Below are 21,676 nucleotides of genomic sequence, written 5' to 3'. Positions count from 1 at the left end.
CCCATCCCCAAATTCGAAGTAGAATTAATCTACCAAAAATAACAAAACAAGTACCTAGGCAGATTCAAACATTATTTAAAAATCAACCATAATGGATTTTGAGTTAATTCCAACTCTCATGGTTCACAAATGATGTACCCTAATTGATTATGCAATAATATAACCAGGTTGTTGCATGATCATGGACTAGACCAAAATAGTGGCTATGGAGCCATTTCTAGTCCATTTTAAACTTAAAATTTTAAATTCTATAATTAGTATGAGAGCCCTTCTCTCATTTAAATCTTGATCTTGAGTAATACAAGCAGAGGAAATGACCTAGTGTTAAGAAGCCTCTGATTGTATTTACTTCAAGTTCTTAAATCCTTTAAGTGCTAAGTTTAAAATGGCATAAGGTGTGTCACCTTATTTAAATTGTTTTCTCTCATAATAGATATGAAGTGTTGACCAGGGTCAACCTATATTTCATACCTTATTATTATGAGTGAGAATTAAATCTTGAAAGAATATTATAAGGAGAAATTAGTTTCTCTCCAAAAGATGAAATAATATTTCAACTAAATTTTGATAAATAAGAGGAAATTACTTCCCCTCTTAAATAAGCAGGAACCAAGTAGTCCACTTTGATTGAATTAAGTGTGATGTTAATACTCTTTGAATGAGCTCTTTTTGTGTGTTTAGTTTAGTATACAAGATTGGTTTGGTGTTTATACCTCGTATTCGTATATAGACGCTAGTACGGAAGAATACCCGGAAGAGGAGGAGACTCACTATCAAGAAGAGGAAGATCACTTTGACCAATACCAACAAGGCAAGCTAACCCTTGCTAAACACAAGTGCTTAGCTCTACAAGAGCAAAGGCACCATACCACTTTACTTCTATGCTTTACCTATCCCATGCTTTTACTTACTTTTACTTTTGTTTATTTAGTTCAAAGTACTTTTTGATTCATGATTCACTTGGTCTAGAGTAGAACAATATTGAAGTTAGTTTAGCACAATCCAAAGTTAGATAGCACCCCTCATATAGTTGCTAGCGCTAATCAACTAAAATTGACTACTCTAGATGGGAACATGGTGAAGTGAAATGACTTGGGTTGAATAAAGGTTGACGGTAAATTTTGACCAAGAGAAGATGGTGATTTTTGATAAAACTGATGATTGGGTTTGAATGCGATACCCTTCCAATTATACAAGTACCCCCACAATACCTGATTATGGGTAGGGCTTAACTAGAAGCTTGTGTACTTTAGTATGGGTTCCCTCTAAACAAACATCATAGGGGTTACGCCGAGGCTGCCTCCGTATATGAGAAATGATGTGTATATGAGGTGAATGTACGACCCAAGCCCTGTGCAGTTCCCGGGTCAACAGTTGGTTTTCACCGGGAGGCCAAGCTCATGGGGAGAGGTGCCTATACTAGTATATATAAGTGAAAGGTTATGGTTGATGATCCGCGTACTGAGTTACGATGATTCGAGGTTATCCTCGACGGATGTAATCAAAAGTTGTGGCACAAGAGTACAACCTCTGCAGAGTGTTAAACCTATTCGAATAGCCGTGTCCACGGTTACGGACGATTGGAAAGGCCATACTATCTCCGTCATCTTTGATATGTTTTGATCTTAAAAAGAGGTGGTGTATTGAAAGGTGATATTGGTGAAACCTAATGAGTTGTGGGAATGACACTAATGTTCCCAACTGAGTTAGTCTAGTAAATGATAAGTCTTTACTGAGGTTTTGATGAACTAAACTTGGCTTTCCGCAAATACACCTAGAGCTTAAGACCCCTAGATGCAACACTTACTCATTTATGTTAGTATTAGTTTGCGAGTACTTTAAAGTACTCATGGCTTTGCCCTGGCTATTCAAATGCCAGACTTTGAGGAGGAGCAACAGTATCCGGAGGACGGACAACAAGAGGTCTACAATAACTAGGCTCGTCTCCCAACGTCAAGCGTTGCCTGTGGAACAGATAGTCCGCTACTACTACGCTTCCGCTACTTATGTGTGTTGTTGAACAATATATTCGTGTAATATTGGATCATGTGATCCATGGTTGTAAGACAAGTTGTGTTGTAATAAATGATGACTCTGAACTACTTACTATTATGTCTCGCAAAAACAATCTTCCTGGGATTGCGATGTATGATATAATAGGGCATCTGGACTTAAAAATCCGGGTGTTGACACACGGGTACCGGCGGAGATCGTCGATGGTGTCATCGTCTACAGGGTTCCCGCAGGAAGGTGAGCGTGTCCAGCGTGTAGAGGGTGACGTGGTGGAGCTGCGGGTGCGTGGATAGGGCGAGTGGTGGCCAGGGTCAGCGGGGCGGCGTCACGCTCTGGCGCGTCTAGGGCTTGTCCGTGCGCGTCCTAGCGTGCGCGTGCTTCACTGGGCGCGCGTGTGCTGGCGCGTGTGGTGCTCCACTTCGTCGACCACGGTGTCTAGCCTGTCCAGGAGAGTGAGAGGAGGGTGTGTGACATGGTTGTGCACGTTGAAAAAGTGTAGAGAGAGGGATGGCATGGAGAGGTGGTGTCATGCCACGGCATGGTGGGAATGGTGATGAAATCATATACCACTTCTTGTCTCTGGTGCTTGGCAAGGTGCATGGGGTGTAGGAGAGTACTTTTTATGACCAAAGCAAGATGGTTTAGGCAACAATACGTTGGATAGTAGCAGGTCTAGAGTTGGCAGATTGCTGCCTGCAAGGTGTTCGACCAAATGGCCGCAAGAAGAAAATTTTCAAAATTTGAAATGAATTTTGGTGGAGTTGTTTTGAATAATGTTTGGAGCATAAAGATGGTGGTGGGGTGCAAAATGGAGTTGGTTTGCAAAATTCAAATTTGGCACAATCTTGAATCTGCTTTGAAGTTCCAACTTTGCTTGAGCATAACTTTAAATCTAGAAAGAATTTGCAGGGGTGATCTTTACAAAAGTTGTTCTCCTTGATGAGGTATTGGATGAGGTGCAAAGATTTGGAATTTTTTGGTTTGAAAATCTCTTAATACAGAGGCTCAAAGTAGGCATCAGGGTATAAATAGCAGATTTGACCATTAGTGCATGTGAGCTCATTTTGAATTTAAATTTGATTTGATTTGAGTTTCTTTGATTACAAAAGTGTTATTAAGTGTTTAGAAACATTCTCCAACTAATGGCACAAGCCAAAGTGGTCTAGATTAAAGATTTTCAAAAATGGCCATAGCCATATGTGAGGGTTTTGCAATTTTTCTATTTTCTCTCTTTTCTTCTTCTTTGCCTTTCTTTGTGATCTTCAAAGGATCAAAGGTAGGTTTTTAGTATTATGTAGAAGCACACAAACAATCCTCATGGAAAAGTCACACAAGTAAAGCACCATTACTATGTATAGCACTATATGCAAATAAAAGTTTTTGTTAGGTCTAAAATTTGAAATTTTGAAACCACCTTTCTTATTACTTTGAAATTTGGGATGTTACATTCATGCACCAAGCCACCCACCACTACACCCTAGCCCAAGCGACCCCGAAGCCCTACCATTGAGCGGCTAGAGTGGGCGTTGCCGCTGCAAGCCAAACACGACGGAGGAGATCTGTCGCAGTCGTGCCACACAGGCTTTGCCCTGTGATGCAAGCACGGCGGCGGGAGGAGTGTAAATGCTTGGGGGAGGGGCGGAGGGAAGCGTACGATACCTACTGGCTCTGATACCTTATTTAATTAATGAACTAGCCAGCTCAACCTAAATTTTGAACTGACAGAAAAGCCTATACTATATATATTCCAACACTTTCCCTTATCCTCGAGGTTGGGCATAGAAGACCGTGAACGTCGGATTGATAAAAGACTGCAATTATTTTACCACCTCCTACTGCCTTAAATATTTCTCGCAGCTTAACGAAGAAGAAAGTTCACTTTTAGTCCTTGAATTGTCATGAAAGTTCATTTTTGCTCATAAAATTTTAGTTTGGGTCAAAATAAACCTTGAAGTGCTCTCATAATTATTCACTTTAGTCCTTGTCCAATTGAGCCAAATATCTACCACGGGTGGCAAAAAACTCAAGGCTATGGTGCAAGTGCGGAGAGGCATGACAATGCTGATAGGAGAACTTCAAGGTCTGTTCTAACTGAAATAATTTTTAGGACTTAAAGTAAACTTTCCCAAGAGTTTAAGGATGAGAAGTGGACTTTCTTCATTAATGAATACACACACATATTTCATTGTATTTTTTCTAAATCTGCGACAAGTAATAAGACCCGGCGGTAGTTGAAAGGATCGTATGCCGCACCTATTGAGGGGTGAATAGGTGCTAACCAATTTTTAGTTCTTTTTTTCAAATTAGGCTTGACACAAAGGTAAATTCGCTAGATATGCAATTATGTGAATTTACCTATATAACAAGATCGACTACTAGAGCAATATATAGCAAGACAATATATAGGGAAGCTAATAAGGATAGAGGTAACCGAGAGTGGAGCACGCGGAGACACAGAGATGATTCCTGTAGTTCCTTCCTTTTAATATGAAGTACGTCTACGTTTGGAGGAGTGTGGTCGCTATGAAAGCTAGGCCAACGCCGCGAAGGTTTCACTCAGGTCTCCTGTGAGCAACGCCACGAAGTCCTAGTACACTTCCACTAAGGGATTTCCTCGAGGCGGAAATCGTGCCTTTACAAGGTTCTTGGGGCGCACATCAACAACAACAACAACAACAACAACAACAACAACAACAACAACAACAACAACAACCAACAACAACAACAACAAATCAACCATAAACAACTAGGAATTCCAAAAGAGGAACACTAGCAAAGGGGCTCTCAAGCATATGAGGGGAAAATGCAAATCGCTTCGGTGAAGATGAGATCGGGGTCTTCTCCTTCGATTCTCCGAAGATCAAGAGCTTTGGATGGTTGGAGGAGGAGATCTTGTGATTCTTGTGTTTCTTGAGGTGGCTCTAATTGTGAATGAACTTGGTAGAAATGAGCAACTTGAGCTGGAAGAAGAAGGGAGTATTTATACCCCCCCACCAAATGCAGTTGTTGCTGACTTTTAGGGCCGGAATTTCCGGTCTAAGTTAGGGCCGGAATTCTCCCCACCCCCTCCCTGGAATTTCCGCCCCTTCGAAGCAAATGTCCGGACAAAAATCCGGGGGTGGGGTGGGGGGGTATACTGAGAGCCTGGACCTCAGATCCTTAGCGAAATTTGGGGGGCCGGACATTGTCAAAATGTCTAGGCCGGAATTTCCGCCCCTTCGACAGAAATGTCCAGGCAAATTTACGGGGGGCATCCAGGGGCTCTAGACCTTAAGTCCTTAGCGAAAATTTTGGGGCCGGAAATTGTCAAAATTCCGCCCCGGAATTTCCAGCCTGGAAATTCCAGCCTTCTTCCTTTCTTCTTCCTTTTCGTCCACAACTTTTCCTTTTTAATACTTCTCACCTCAAACTCTAATGTAGATCAAATCTGCACACTAAGCCACATTAGATCATCACATATGTTATCATCAAACACACAAAACATAATTATGGAGAGATGTTCTTTCAGTAGTACTAGAGATGCAAGCGAGTCAACATTACAGTACCATATACTCACTTTAGTCAACATTACAGTACCATATACTCACTTTAGTGGAAAAAAATTAACTAACTTTTACAGAAAATGGTGATGTCATCAGAAAAGTTACTCCATCCGATCCATATATGCTAAAATATATGTATCTATAACTAAAATGTATCTAGATACGTTTATATTAGCGTCAAGTAATATGAATCGGATGAAGTAGTTCATTTTGTTGAATTAAAGAGGTAGGGTATACTAATATGGGCTCACTTGCATCTATAATTTTTACATTCAACTTTAATCTAGAGAGGCTCTACTGTCAAATTACCATGCATGGACTAAACATCTTTTACGAAATGGATTAATCCGGCCGGCTGCTGTTGCCTAGCCATTCTGGCACACTTGATGATGATGGGACTAATACTTAATTTTGCTCCATCACCATCGTGAATACAAGTCCTCCAGCCATGTTCAGTTGTCCAACAGGTCGTCAGGTCATGTACAGTACACCAACCAGTGGTTTTATAAAGATTCTAATAAGAGTGATAGCTGATCAGCCCTACTTGCTCTAAACAAATGTAGATCACCTCAATAAAGTAGCAGTATGATCTTTGGATCCTAGAGAATAAACACAGTTCAAGAAATATTCTAGTGCATGCAACTGCCCACCATCTCAGAGTACATTTCAAATGCTACTAGAAAGGCAAGTGGCAGGTACGTACCCAAGATTAAAAAAGAAGTGCCAGGTACATTCCAGAGATGAACAACCAGGAGCCTACATGAATTGGGATGTACTGATAGTATATATATAAACGGTTTTACATTTAATTACCAAGTGTACAATTGTGAATAGTCATTGACATGTACTCTGAACAGTAACCAATAGTTTAAGAAGAGGAAAAAGGTCTTACATGACACATACTGGACAGTAACTTTTTTTTCTGAACAAAAGGGTAAAAAAGGTAACTCCAAAAGAAGAAGAGGAAATTCCCGCATGAGCACGCCTTTAATTTACCATGCATCTACAGTGTGGTGATTGAATGTGACATGTACATGATGTATACGTCTCGATCCATATATATATGTGCACGAGAGGAATAATAATGGAAATAATTCAGTTGGGGATTGGAAGAGGCAGAAGTAGTGAAATTTTGTGTAGGGTTTTGCAGGTCTGGTAATTTGTTGTTTTTACCTAGCAGCAGGCAGGGGGTATCGATCCATCAAGTGGGGAGTGTAGAATTGGACTAGCTAGATCCGTATGGGCACAGGAGGGATCGAGATCGACACCACCTGGACGCTTCTTGGTTTGTTGCTAGCGTCGTCGTCCTCTCTCGTCACTGGACCATGGCCAGGAATGGCGCCCCACTTGTCGCCGCTGCTGCCGGTGCGGCGTTTCCGGTCGGCGGGTTGCCGCCCCCGTTCGCCGCGTTCGGCCGGACGACATTGTGGCCGTGGTTGTGGTTCTGCTGTTGCTGCAGCTGCTGCCTTTGGAGGAAGTGGGTGTCGTACTGCACCGGCATGCCGCGGCCGCCGCCGACGTCGTCCTCATCATCGTCATCGTCGAAGTCGTCCTCATCGTCGTCCATGCTGTCGCTGTCCATGTCGTACACGTCCCTTCTGTCGTTGCCGGCGCCGCCGTAGTTGTGGTTCATGGCTATCGCCGGCTGCTCCGTGATCGTCGTCGTCTCTTTCGTTATTCCTTCTTGCTGCTTCGGTTCCTTCAAAATTGTATCCATGGCATTGGTCAGAACGGATTGCATCGACAATGTATATATGCAGCCGGCGGGCACGAGGTAAAGACTACGTACCGGCTTGTTCGTAACCGTGCCGTTGTTGCCGCCGTGGCCAGCGCCTTCGATGGAGGTGAGGAGCCTCGCCCCGATACCGGCGCCGTTGCTCGTCTTCACTTGCATGCCGGCGCCGTTGCTCGCACACCCGTTATTCCCGTTGCCGTTGGTGAAACTCTTGGCCGTGTGCTCGACATGCTGCGGCGCCGGTGGCGTCTGCGACGACAGCGGCACGGGAGCGAGCACTGTGGTGACCGCGGCGGCCTCCGTGCGAGGAGACGGCGCCGGCGCATGAAGGGCGCCGGACGACGAGGAGGCGAGCGCCTTGGTGCGGTAGAGCGCGTCGAGCTGGTGGAAGTAGGGGCACGTCTTGGAGTCCTCGGGCCGCTTCTTGCTGCTCTCCTTCACCTTCTTGAAGTACTTGTTGATGTTCTCCCACTTCTCCTTGCACCGCTTCGAGCTCCGGTTGTACCCCAGCCGCCGCATCCCCACCGAGATGTCCTCCCACAGCGGACCCTTGGGCGCCGTGTCCTGGTACCGCGTCTCCATCTCCGTCCTTAGCTGGATCAGCGCGTGCACCTCGGCCTTCGGCCACCTCGACGGCGACGCGCCGCCGAACCCAGACCCGGCCATGTCGGCAGGAGCCTCCGAAGAATGGACAACGATCTCCTTACTGCTTTGCGTCGGTGCCGTCTGCTGCGTCTGTAGCTGTAGCTGTGGCTGTGGCTGTTGCTGTGGTTCTGTCGTCGGCGGCATTGCGTGTGCATGTGGCTGCGGCGTCTGTGGCTGTGTCTTCATGGGCGTCACGTTCGGCTGCGGCTGAACCGGCGGCCGTGGTGTCGGCGGTGCCTGCGCCGGTGCGGCCGAGGCGACAGGCGTCGGCTGCAATGGCGGCGGTTTGATCGCAGTGATGGCGGTCGGCGGCGCGGGGTAGGATGACGGTGGCGCCTGCCCGGGGGAGATCATCTGCCCGGTGATCCTCTGGATGAAGGAGACGACGGCTGCGTCGCGGGACGCCGCGACGGCGCGCTCCTGCGCGAGCGCGTCCTGCTCGCGCGCGAGGCGCGCCACCTCCTGCCTCCGCCACGCCTCCTCGCGTATCATGCGGTCCTGGTCGCGCCGCTCGATGGCCTCCAGGAGGCGGTGCTGCATGGCCTCCTGCCGCTCCATCACCTGCTGCATCAGCCCCTCGAAGAAGCGCATCGCCTTGCCGCCGTGGCCGAAGCCCGAGCCGCCGCGCCGCTTCCGCTTCCCGCCGTCGGCCGTCTCGTCCGAGTCCTCCCCGTCGGAGTCGGAGAAGCTCTCGTCGCCCAAAGTCGTCATCACGCATGCAGCGGACTCGGTAAATACCGGCTTCGGCGGCTGTGGCGCGAGGAGAGGCGCGGGGGGAGACGGCTGGGCCGGGACGCGCGGCGCCGCTGATGAGGGCACTCCTGTGTAAGCGCCTACCGCACTTCCGGGCGCGGTGATGGCCGGTGGGGCGATGGCGGCGACGGGCGTCGGTGGGCGCGGAGAGGAAGCCGCGGCGCCGTGGAGGGCCTCGAGCTCGGTGAAGAAGCGGTACGTCTTGCCGTCGCCGCGGCCAGTCCTGCCGTCCTTGGTGCGGCGGTAGTACTTGTCGACGTTCTCGAACTTCTCGCGGCACTTCTTGGCGCTCCTGCTGTGCCCCAGCTCCGCGAGCTTCCTGCACGCCATGAAGGAACAGCAGCCACAATTAACCTCGTCAGAAACACTCGCTTCCACGCCATCACCATCTATCAACAATTCACAGCTGCATACGTGCGCATGTTGCTCTCACGAAAAAGGTAGCAAATTTTAGCTCGATTAGAATGTCAGACTGTACTCAATTTGGATCAGAGGATTAACTATTGGGGATTGGGATTGATGCTCACTGGGATGGGATGGGATCTGACGGAAATCGAGGGGAAAAAGAAACGGGAAAAGGTGGAGGAGGAGAGCGATGTGCGTGTGGTTTTAAATTGGGGAAATTAGTCGATCCACCACTGTGCTCGTGGGCAGTTCTTGCAGCATGTGCGCCACATCTGAATTCTCACATCAGACATCACATCTCGGCCCAATTGAACATGGGGAAAATCCCATGCAAGCAATTGAGACGTTTATGGATCGAGACGTCGATCGAGCTTGCATAGTGAAGCAAATTCAGCAGTGCGGTGGACACTGTGGTAGCTAAGCCTGAAGAACTGAAGAATTGTAGGTGAATTTGCATGAGTTGAATTACCTGGAGACTTCCTCCCAGAGCGGTCCCTTGAGCGCGGCCTCCCGGAACGCGGCGTCCATCTCGGACCGGATCTTGAGCAGCGCCAGCGTCTCCTGCCTCGGCCACCGGTTACCCGCCGACGACGACCCGCCGCGCTCGCCCTCCTCGCCTCCAGCCAGCCCTCCCTCGTGCCCGTCTATGCTCCCGGAGCCGGACCCGCTGACCGCGGTGCCGAGCTCGTCCATCTGCTGTTGCTGCTGCTGCTGCTGCTGCTGCTGCTGCGCCGGTGCATGCGTCGGAGCGGGCGGGCGGCTGCTGATGGGCGACGGCGCGCCGGCAGGCCCGCGCCAGCCGGCCGGCGAGAACTGCGGCATGTCGGCCGGCTGCTGCATGCCGTCAGAATTCAGAATTCCGGCCCCTGCGAAGGGAATTGCGCAGGAATCTTGCAGACTGCTCAGTCCTCAGTCCGCTGCTGTTGTTGGGCGGCAGCTACTGTGAAATTGAGGTGGAGGGATCAGTCTGCCATGGCATGAGCAGCGCATGCATGAAGAAGAAGCGGCAGCTCACTGGTAGCAGCTGGTAGTGGAGGGAGGGAGGCGGCACAACTGGAAAGAGGGCGGTGAGGCAAAAGTGGAAAGAAAAGGGAGGAAGAGGAAGAAGATGCTGCTGCTGGCTGCAAAGGATTGGGAGTGAGATTGATAGCGGTACTAGGCTGGCAGAGATAGAGATATCTCTGCCTGCAAAGCCGAGGTCGATCGATCGATGGTGGTAACAGCAGCCACTGTAGCTGTAGCAGTGGAGGTCCCTGGAGGATATAAAATGGCGGTGGAAGAGGAGCTAGGAGGATGGGCAGAGTGTGAATGAACTGTGGGGGAGGATGGATGGGAGGTTGAGGAAGAAATGGCGATGACGGAGGAGGAGATAGATGATGAGAGAGAGAGAGAGAGAGAGTGGGTAGAAGAGACGAGATGCCGCCGCGCTGTCAGGAGGGTTACGGCCGGCTTACCCTCGCCGCCATGCACAATTAATACCTCTAACCCCGCCATGGTTAAAAGCTTCGTTGAGGAGATGATCTGGGCCGTCCGTTGTGGGGGAATTCGACGGTTTGGAGCGAGATCGGATGCGGGCAGACAAGGCCACACCGCACCAGCTGTGCGGTGGGACCAGCGAGGTAGAGAGAAGGTGGTGCGCAACGTGCATGCTCGCCCGCGGTGGGCCCCGCAAGCACAGGTCACACAACCGTTTCGTCGGTAACATGGAACGCGCGCGCGCATGGTCCTGCATCCATCCATCCATCCATCCAAGTGTTGGACAGCTTGTACAAAGCGTATGGCTGCACGGTACCACCTCGAATTACCAACCACTCTATATGGTGTCCAATAGTTTTGTTGTTTTACAGTCTATGAAGCTAGTCTCAGGTGAAGTATCTAGAGCTAGAAAGGGTACCATCTTGAGTTGGTAGCAACTTGTTGTATGTGGAGTGAAGAGTGATTACGATTGGATTTCTTACAATTACAATTGGTTTCAAAAGTGTGGGAGGCTTACTTACCTCCCACCCCCACCCCTTTTCCAAAAAAAATGTGAGTGAGTCATATCCACAAAATAGGAAAAAAATAATCAATCTGATAGGGGGGAAGAAAGCCTCGCGGGTTTTCTAGAAGGCGGAATCCACGGAGCGGCATGCGTCAGCGTGGAAAACTTTTATGCGAGATCCGGGCTTTGAACCCGGGCCAAACGCTCCACTATGGAAGGCGTTACCACCGTGCCATCAACACTACTCAAACTCACGAGGAGAAGGGGGGAGCGGGCGGTGCGCGTGCCAGCAAAGGGGTTTATTTACGCAAGACGAAAGCATTAAATATAGGTTCGTCACTCTACTACACAAGGCGTTACCTTAAGATTGTCAATGCCACTAGACCTCTGGCAGGGAAGCGGACATTGCAAAAGCTAGCGAGTGCACGCGGGGGTCATGTGAGACCTAGGATTTGAACCTAGGCCGGACACCCCATTCTAGGGCTCCATCAATGTGTTCGCCTGAAAACTTAGAAATAGACAATGTCATTTTTTATACAGGAAGAAGTAACTTAACACAATTTTTCGTATATGGATTTATCATATTTTATTTTTTGTTTGATTCCTTGTGGAACCTAAAATGTGGATGGAAGCACCATCAGTTCGCTTATATAAGGGAATCTCCAAGGGTTCGCCGGTATGATACACTATTTCCCCAAATCTTGTCCGTTTAGTTCATACAATAGATCAAATTAAAATTAAAATTTGGTAAGTTCATAAAAAATATAATTGTCAGGTACAAGACATGTACATGAAAATTATTATTTTCCTTTGGTGATCCACATGTGCTCGACTTGATCTACTTGGATTTGTTGATGAATACCCCGGCCACGACTTTCTTGGTGCATCTCGAGGAATTCTTTGAACTTAGAAGGCCATTGATCTAGCTCAGGGCCCACGAAATCACAATAAATAAAGATCATGTACTGGATGATGATCATGCTCATTCTCCAGAAAGATGTTGTGCATGATGACATAGACACCCATGACCTCTCCCACATTTGATCCTTGATGCATGTTCTAGCTGGGTGGCGAGAAGTAACGTAACGAGCTTGGAACTAATAAAATTCTCGCTCCACATCTTTCGAGAACCCTCTTGTTGTTTTACAAAGAGAAATATTTTGTTATCTTGGGGGTCAGAGGATTGTCTTCATAAATGTATGCCATTAATATATATACCATCATCTACTTCATACCCAATGTTGTATTCGTGGCCATTTATATCAAAGGTGCACGTACTCTCTGTAGCATTGTCGTGAGCAAGTCTTGCAATCAAGGAGGGTATTGTAACATATTGATGTCATTATGAGATCATGCAGAGTGCCAGATCCAGGGACAGTATGATGTCACAACATCAAGTATGTAATTGGCACTTCAACCAGACATTTATATTTCCTATAAAGGAATAATTCTTATATTGCCAATGCAATCAATGCATCAAAGCATCTTAGAAAAGCCTCCTATAACTCCCACAACCATGATTCGAGCTTTATCTTAAGCATTTGGTTCTAGCAAGTATTCCTTTCCAAACACCATCACCACTGTTCCACAAATGATACATGGCAAGACATGTGGACTCTCCTATGCAAATGTACTTGTCAAACTGATTAGCATAACCTCCATATGCAAGTATTCGGACAACCACAAAGAATTCTTGAATAGAAGAGAACTGAAGCATCCCAATACAATCTCTATTCAGTCTGAAGTACTCATCATAGTCCATCACACCATCCATAAGACACATGAACACGTTCTTGGCAACCCTGAAGCATCGTCAAAACTTCCCTAGAGGGAAAGTTGCATTGTTTCTGAGGATAAGATGGCAGGTTGCTCTGTCATGATCGACCACCAAGTGTCTAGGTGTTGAACCTCAGAACTGGGGCAATGTACTTTGTTTCTCGTTGAATGCGAGAAGAGCCGCAACAATAATTATGATAGTGGCTTTATCCCAACCCAGGGTTTCTCCTTTGTAACCTGCCCCCCACTATAAAAGGGGGTGTAGGGCTCCATTGCACGGGACAATCGATCCAACCCTAATTCTCTCATACTCCATGTAGACAAAGCTTCTTCCACCTCTAGAAACACAGCTCAAGGAGCACCATTGTTGTGGGGTTTCCACCTCGATACATATATACACAAGTAGGAGTAGGGGTTTACCTCCTCACGGGGCCCAGAACCTGGTTAGATCGTGGTGTCCTGTGTGTTTTTTCTAGTTCACCTTATCTCCTCCGGATCCTCCGGCGTACATTCGGCCCCAACTTAAGCATACCCATGGCATCTGTCTGTTCACCATGAAGACACCGGTCTCAAGGTTAATTTCAACAAAACAACAATTCTTCCTATCAATGTGGATGATAGTACAACACATGCTTGCTCTTTCATTTGGATGAAGAATCGAGAAACTACCTTTTGCATACCTGGGTCTCCCACTTGGAACCAGTAGACCATGCATATGTCAATAACCTCATGAACATGGTTTCCACACTAGATAAGAAACTATTTGGTATTTCCTCTCTGGTGTCTTATACTGGAAGATTAACTCTCTCAACTCATTCATTAATGTCATGCTTATCTTTGCTATGTGCTAACTAAAAATACATGTGACTGTATTCAATCACTTCGGAAAAAGTGGGAGACATTTCTTTTGGGGAGGAAAGGATATCCATGAACAAGGGAAATGCCTTGCAAAATGGCAACTAGTTTTCAGACCAAAAGATCAAGGTGGGCTCGGTGTATTGGATTTAAGGTTAAAGAATCGGGCCGTGTTTCTAAAAAATCTCCATAAGTTTTATAACCATCATGATGTTCCATGAGTCAACCTGGTTTGGCAAGCATATTGTAGAAGATCCACCCCACATGCTATTGGAACCAAAGGATCATTGTGCTGTCGAAATTGCTCTCCTATGTCAGAGATTTACATGAGTCTTATGTCCTGCATGATTGGTAATGGAAAACCGGCTCTACTATGGAAAGAGATATGGAATTGGTCTATCAGAGAAAATCTTTACACACATCTACATTCCTTTGCCAGAGATGAAAATATTACTATGGAAAAGCAATGACAAATACTCACAAAAATATCTATGATTTATTCCATCTTCCACTTTCTATGATTGGACATCAAGAACTACACAAGCTTCAAGAGGAATTGAATAGCATTGACACAAGCAACCAAAACACATGGAAATTTCTATGGGGTGATACAAAATTTTCTACAAAAAATTATATAAGATCCTGGATGGCAAACATGTAACCCCCAAATCCATCCTGAGCATTTGGAAAACATGTTGCATACCAAGACACAAATTATTTGCATGGCTCCTCCTTCATGACAGACTCAATACTAAAAAACTGATGCAAAGAAAAAATTCTTTGTTCAATATAATGATTGTGTGCTCTGTGGCAACTGTCATATAGGAAATCTGCCACATCGATCTTTTCTTCCGGTGTGACTTTATTCAAAGTATACAGTGAGCACTAGAAATTAAATGAAATACGGATCTTGATCTTCACAATATGATAAATGAGGCTAAAGATAGGTACTCAAAAGACGTCTTCATGGAAATACTGATCACTGGCTGCTGGAGTTTATGGGAGCATCATTAGATATAGATCCTAGTGTTCCTAGATGCATCATTAGATTCAATTTTTTTTCTCCATAACTATGTATAATGCTAGACCTAGTCTTAAAGAAGGCATGCAAGCATGGCTTGACACCCTATGAACTGTAACTGCTACTAGATAGCACCATTGTCCATTGTCCACCACCCTTTTGTAAATGAGAAAATGATATAGTAGGGGCTTTCCCTACTGTTTTTGTGTTAAAAAAATACAAATGGTGGAGTATAAACTAAGAAGCGTCGAACCATTAATCATCGTATCATGTTGAGAAACAGTGTAAAGGTTACGGCAAATGAACTTAATAAAATGCACATGCACTTGTCCACTCTACACATACATGTACAGGAGTCAGTGCTGTCTAGGAACAAAAACCACGTACCTTTTACTAGGACAACAACAAGCATGTTCGTTCTACTGATTGATTGGCTTTTCCTTTATGCTAAACGCTGCAGCTAGCTACTGCATGCGCGTGCTTTTTCGAAAGGAATAAAATAAAGGGAAAAGGGAAGAAAATGAAGGTGCACACGAATTTTCATGGATGAATATGACACAAGGATATATACATAATTACATATACACAAGGCGGTCCATTCTGTTATTAGGTTATAGCTGTTTACTCGCAAAACGAGGTCCAAACTATATACAGTGAGTGGTGAAACCAGTATTGCAGATGTATTATTAGTTTGCCAACAGCTATAAGCTTTATAAATTAACCAGTCCTGGCGAAAAAACAACAGCATATACCGCGTAGATCGAAGCCATTGGCGTGCCGCCGACAAGGTAAGCGGAATAATTTGATCACCTTGATTGTTATGCCGTGCAGCGTACGGTGATGATTGGTTCGTGCATGGTTGCTAGTTGCTACTCCCTCTCTCACAGTTTATTAGACATGCACGTACCTTTAGATCGTAAAATTTAATCAAGTTAGTATTAGTTATATGTTATAAAAATTATATTATTAAAAAGTTTAGATATTCTATTTTCTAATAATATAATTTTATATTATATAATTTAAATTATATAGATTAAATTAGCGACCTAGCGATACGGGGAAGATTAGTAAAGTGAGATGGAGGGAGTAGTACCTCCAAGCTAGCTTAATTAGAGAGGTCGATGTGGTTTGGGCTAATCAAAGAAGATCCCCTAGGCACTTATAAACTACTTGGAAACTTATTTGTTTAGTGAAAGCACCGAACTACCGGTGCTACACTGCTACCGGTAGCTGTAGCTCGCTAGGTAGTTCATGTATGGGCAACTTTATTTTTATTTTTGGAGGACCCAATTACGTGCATGCAAGAACTTCTTTGCCATATCCTAATTTGGCACTGCCACGCAGGACCTTATGTATGGATCGATACTTCTGACGTCGCGTCAGTATATATATATATAGTATCTTCATATGCCTCCTCTGTTAAATTTACTTCGTGTTTTGGTTTAGTTAAAGTTAAACTTACAAAGTTTGAAAAAAAAATGTAAGTAAGAAAAATATCAATGTCATACATAATTCTAGATGTATATAATACAAAAATATACTTTATGTCGATTCTAGTATAATGTACTCCTAATTTATACTGTTGATGTTGGTTTTTGAAAGATATTTAATATTTGACTTTGAGGAAACCAAACATGAAGCATTTGTGAATAGATATTGATTTTTATGTTAAGTTGACGCATGCCCTCTGGATAGAGCATGGAAAATTGATCATGGAAAGGAATCCGTGTGTACATAATTGTGTACGTAAGTGTGGTGGTCTTTACAGGACCGATCATGCATGTTCAAGTGTAGGGTATAGATATGTAGAACAGTCTGGCAAGCTGATTGGATGGCCTGGTGAGGACATATACGGTTTGGAATGCCTAATGATGTAGAGCTAGCTGGCTTTGCCTCCTTTTGCCTACCGAGAAAAAACGGTTGAAATGAAGAAGCTTTTTGTCTGTCGCCCACGCATCTGTCCGTTCATCCATCTCGCCTTCGACTCCTCCTCCGGTGCTCCCCTGAACGAACTTGAACGGTTATAGTTGGTTCTTTTTTTCTGTGTTGGCTCCGCCGAAATCCATATCTAGCCAATGTATATCCGTCTGTATTGATACAGTATGTGTTCACCGCGTAAGAAAAAAAAAGAGATCAGGCGAGCAAGATCCCAATTTCGGCACACGCACTGTATCGTGCATACGTACAAAAATGAGGTACAACACAATGCAGGTCATACGAGTTTGTACAGGGTTGTACAAACAGTGGACCTACACTGAAATTGTGATCGTGCCTCCGCTTACAAATAGGTATGGGAAAATCTCCACCGTTGTTGTGTTTGACGCGCCCAAAATTTTTGCAAGGGAGGAGCACCGGAGCAGAAGTACTCACCTTCTGTTGCCGATGCTCTAGGAAGGTTTGTTCGCTCGTGGATTTCTCAAAAATCGATCCCATTTGAGCACGTCGTAAATAAAAGCCGGCAGGGTCGGCACAATATTTTAGAGGCGCCGACATAACGTCTCTTAGTACATGGAAGGATTTCCCATGCCGACGATTTCAACAACCTAGCACCGGTAGAAATTTAAGACCAAATTAAATTAAAACTTACAAATAGGGATATAAATTCAAGTCAATTTTTCGAATAGAAATAGTTAGGACAACACATCTAGCCACCAAATCGCCATCATAGTCAGGCTACCAAAATAACTTGAGCTTCGTGACCAAATAGATCAAATGAACGGTGCAGGAATCTCTATCAAATCTGGCCTGCCGATCACCTATGGATCCTCCATCACCGGTGGTGTTGCCCGCCGCCATGCCCTTTGATGCCTCTATGCCTTCTGATGCCACCAATGCTTGGGCAGCCATCACCTCCTTGCTTATGCGTTCGCGGTACATCTCGTGACATGCCCTCGCCAATAGATCCATGCCCGAGATATCCGCCATCAAGATCATTGCTTATTGTGTCATCTTTGCTAATAATGCAAGGTGTGTTGCTTCATTCGTGGCTGATGAGCGCAGATTGCACACCGTTGGGGAACCCCAAGAGGAAGGTCTGATGAACACATCAGCAAGTTTTCTCTCAGTAAGAAACCAAGGTTTAATCGACCAGTAGGAGAAATGCGTGACTTCTGAAGGTGTTGCTAGCTGACTATTGGCAGGGCGCACTACCGGCGTCAGCAACAACGTGGAACCTGCACACAACACAACCAAAGTACTTTGCCCCAACTTACAGTGAGGTTGTGTTATCACCAGATTTTAACCAAGTCAGGAGGTGGGCCGTGATTGAGATGAGCTTGGAGAATATACACGGGAAATATTCATGAATCGGCCTCGTGCAAGAGTTTGGGCTAGAGTGCCCGTGTATCTGTAAATTATAGTAGGTTACGTGTCGGTTAGAATTAAAAGTAGAGTTTAGCTCGTACACGGTTGGGATTATTCCCAAGTTAGAGAGTCTACGGACTATAAATATGTATCTAGGGTTATTGAGAAAGGGGGACGATCAGGTTCACAACAAACCAATCTAGGCGCATCGCCACCCCTTGTTTCGAGGGTTTCTTCCGGGTAAGCGCTATGCTGCCTAGATCGCATCTTGCGATCTAGGCAGTATCTTGTTTATTCATTGTTCATGTGTTGCTCGTACTGAAGCCCTTTTGATGGCGAGCAGCACCGTTATCGTAGATACTTTAGGGTTAGCATCGGTACTTTCTTGATGTATTCGCGTAGTTATGCTATCCCTAGATGTCTAGCTGTCCTTACACCTATCTTAGGTGTAAGGGCAGCACCTTGCTTAGTCTTTATTTGGTAGATTCGATCTGTTACGGTTGTTCCTTGTTCTTCAAGGATTAGTTTGATATCCATATGGTTAGGTCTTGCAAACGGGTTGAAGGATCCAGTAGTGCGTGAGGTACGGTTTGCTGATCCTAGAAGGGATGTTCCGAGGATCAACTTCATGTTGGTTTTTAGGCCTTTTCTAGGGTTGGTTTTCCGTCATCTTTCGTACCTGCCAGGCTCAATTACGTGTAAGACGTTCCGGTTGTGTGGTGAAAACCCTAAATCGTCGTAGATCGTTTTAGCTTAGTATTGATCAAGCAGGACCACCATGTTATCGTAGATCCAATACGAATCATGGGTGGATCGGCTCCATGAGCCGATTCACAGGATAACCTGAGAGCCGATCGAGGCTCGTATTTAATGTTTACGTGTATGCCATGCAGGAAACTAGTCGAAGCAATCCATCACCTTCCTGACCAGGTATAGGTCAGGTGGCACGCCCTTGCACCAGCATCGGACGTGCGTGCCAGAGCATTGCGGGCCGTCGCCCGAGGGACCAGGGCCCACCAGCAGTCCTGGGAGCCTCCCGGCTCTACGTGTTGCCCGTCGCTGCTCGCCGGTGGGTTTTGGTGGTCAACACATTCTGGCACGCCCGGTGGGACTCTCATCTTCATCAACATCTGCATCAGAGATGGCGGAAGACCCAGTCACGTACGAAGATCTGACTGAGGAGTATAAGAAGAAGTCGACCCGCTCACACGGCATTAGGTGGAAAGGGTTCTCAGCTGAAGGCGCTCTCGATGAAGTGGATCTGTCTACTTCTTCAGAAGAACGCACCAGAGCTCTACGCCAGGAAGTTAACTACATGGTAGCTCATTCGCTACACCGTCATTCTGAGAGCTTGGTGAACGCTTTCGAGCGCGTTGCGCTTCGCGTGGTCCAAGAAATCATGAAGCATCAGTACTCTCCGTCAGGACCTACACTAGGGACTCACCAAGGAGAGATACCGCTCCACACCAGACCGCAGCTGCCGTTCTCGCTAGCAGCTCCAGAACCGCCGGGTTCACCGGCGTTCGTCGTCTACAAGATTGGAGGCGATCCTGCTGATTACCAGTTCTTGCTGGAACCGCCTAAGGAAATCCCGCATGGATACACGTGCATGTACGTGCCAGACTGCAACAACTTGGCGCGCACAAACCAGACTACAGCAGGAGGAATTTCTGGAGCCACAAGAGGAATTTCTGGAGCCACAGGAGGAATTACTGGAGGAGACGCCGATAAACAGGCGTGGCTGGCTAAATATGCCACTGCAACAGATCAGCAAAATTCAGCCCCTGCAGCTCCTACAGTGGACCAGATCACTGCAATCTTGAGAGACTAGTTCGGCATGATACCAAAGAGGAGGGCAATCGGCTATTACAAGCCGTACCCCAATGAGTATGATCTGATACCACTGCCGCCCAAATATCGGCTCCCTGAGTTCTCAAAGTTCAGTGGGTCAGAAGGCTCTAGTTCAATTGAGCATGTGAGCCGATATTTGGCACAGTTGGGCATGATTTCAGCATCAGACCAGCTACGCATAAGGTTTTTTGCGCAGTCTCTCACAGGATCGGCTTTTGGGTGGTATACCTCGCTGCCACCAGATTCAATCCGGACGTGGAAGCAGATGGAAGAGCAGTTCCACATACAATATCACTCAGAGGCTTCCGAGGCTGGCATTGCCGATTTGGCACAAGTGCGACAGAGGCGTGGAGAGACGGTGTCAGAATACATTCAGCGCTTCAGGACTGTAAGGAACCGATGCTATTCGGCTCGTTTGAATGAGAAAGAAGCAGTTGATCTGGCAGTGGTAGGTCTTGCGTCGCCGATCAAGGACATGGCTTCCCAAGCGGAGTACACTTCACTGGCGCATATGGTTCAGAAACTATCATTGTATGAACAACGCCACCCAGAATTGTACCAGGACAAATTCAAATGCCCGGTAAGCCTGGTTGAGGCAGAAGAGGATGAAGACTCTGCAGGAGACCAGGAAGTGGCCGTGGCTGAATGGGCTCGGGGGGCAAACCCCGTATCCTGCAAATGGGTTAAGCCACAAGGTCATGCAAAAGGGTTTGACTTCGACGTGAGCAAAGCTGAGCAGATTTTCAATCTTTTGCTTAAGGAGAAGCAGCTGAAGTTACCCGAAGGCCATAGAATCCCTACAGCCCAAGAGATGAACGGAAGGTCATACTGCAAGTGGCACCACTCGTTCACCCATACCACCAGCAACTGCAAAGTGTTGCGTCAGCAGATCCAAATGGCGATAGAACAAGGCCGTCTGATTTTCAGCCAGTATGCCATGAAAGTGGACACGCAACAGGTTCCTGTCGTTAACATGGTGGAGTGGAATCACCCCGTGAGACGCCAGCCAGATTTCTCGTTCAGTATTAACATGGCAGGGCCTGTATACCACCCTGGCAAGGACACAGAAGAGAGCAGTCGTTCTCGTGGTAAGGAAAAGGAGGAGGCCGGTTCACGCGACCGGCCCCGATATGATGACAAACGATATGTTACCGAGGAACAAGTAAGAAGCGTGCGGTATCAACGACCACTCTCCGAGCACCTTCTTAACAAATATGAGCGTCAGTATGACCAACGCCGGCGGTATGACGCAGCCGACGAAAGAGATCGTCGGCCTAACGTAAATGACAGAAAGTATCGCCGGTATGATGGAGACGACGAAGGATATGGGCGCCGCGCTAAGGGAAGGTCAAGGGAGCAAGAAGACATGGACCGACACTGGGATTGTCCTTTCTTTAAACACTGCTGGGATTCAGGAATGAGCCGATTGCCTACAATCGAAAGCTGCCCAGAATGTAGACAGAAGAAGAAGAACGCAGGAGACGTGTCAGTGTTCAAACGTCTAGGGCCTCTCCCATCTCGGAACAAAAAAGTTGAGTCCTCTCGAGTGGAAGATCTCGAGGAGTTAGAAGATGCAGAAGAGGAAGAAGAAGAAGAAGAAGATAGATACCACCGGCCGAGGTGGTGCCCTGATGGACTCAGTCACTCTCAAAAGCGCAGGGTTCAGCGGCTACGTAGCTTGGAGGAAGCCGAGAGGTTATACCTGCACACGTTGAGGAAGGCGCGGCCCGATCTGGCCGCGAAAATTCAGCAAACTTTGGACGAGGAGGGTCGTCCACAGAAGAAAGAATGGCGCC

General features: G+C 46.5%; 1 protein-coding gene across 1 annotated transcript; it reads right to left on the bottom strand.

Moving 5' to 3' along the window:
* Nucleotides 1-6,312: 6,312 nt before the first annotated feature.
* LOC127297531 (trihelix transcription factor GTL1) lies at nt 6,313-10,478 on the bottom strand. Its single transcript, XM_051327858.2, has 3 exons — nt 9,563-10,478; nt 7,345-9,007; nt 6,313-7,254 (listed from the first exon to the last, which is right to left on the bottom strand). Exons 1-3 carry the CDS (start codon nt 9,931-9,933, stop codon nt 6,871-6,873), a joined length of 2,418 nt encoding a protein of 805 aa, XP_051183818.1. The 5' UTR covers nt 9,934-10,478; the 3' UTR covers nt 6,313-6,870.
* Nucleotides 10,479-21,676: the final 11,198 nt, after the last annotated feature.

The sequence above is a fragment of the Lolium perenne genome, chromosome 4 (genome assembly GCF_019359855.2).
Source record: "Lolium perenne isolate Kyuss_39 chromosome 4, Kyuss_2.0, whole genome shotgun sequence".
NCBI lineage: Eukaryota > Viridiplantae > Streptophyta > Magnoliopsida > Poales > Poaceae > Lolium > Lolium perenne.
The sequence above is the reverse complement of the archived record's forward strand: the minus strand, read 5'-3'. Positions and strand labels throughout refer to the sequence as shown.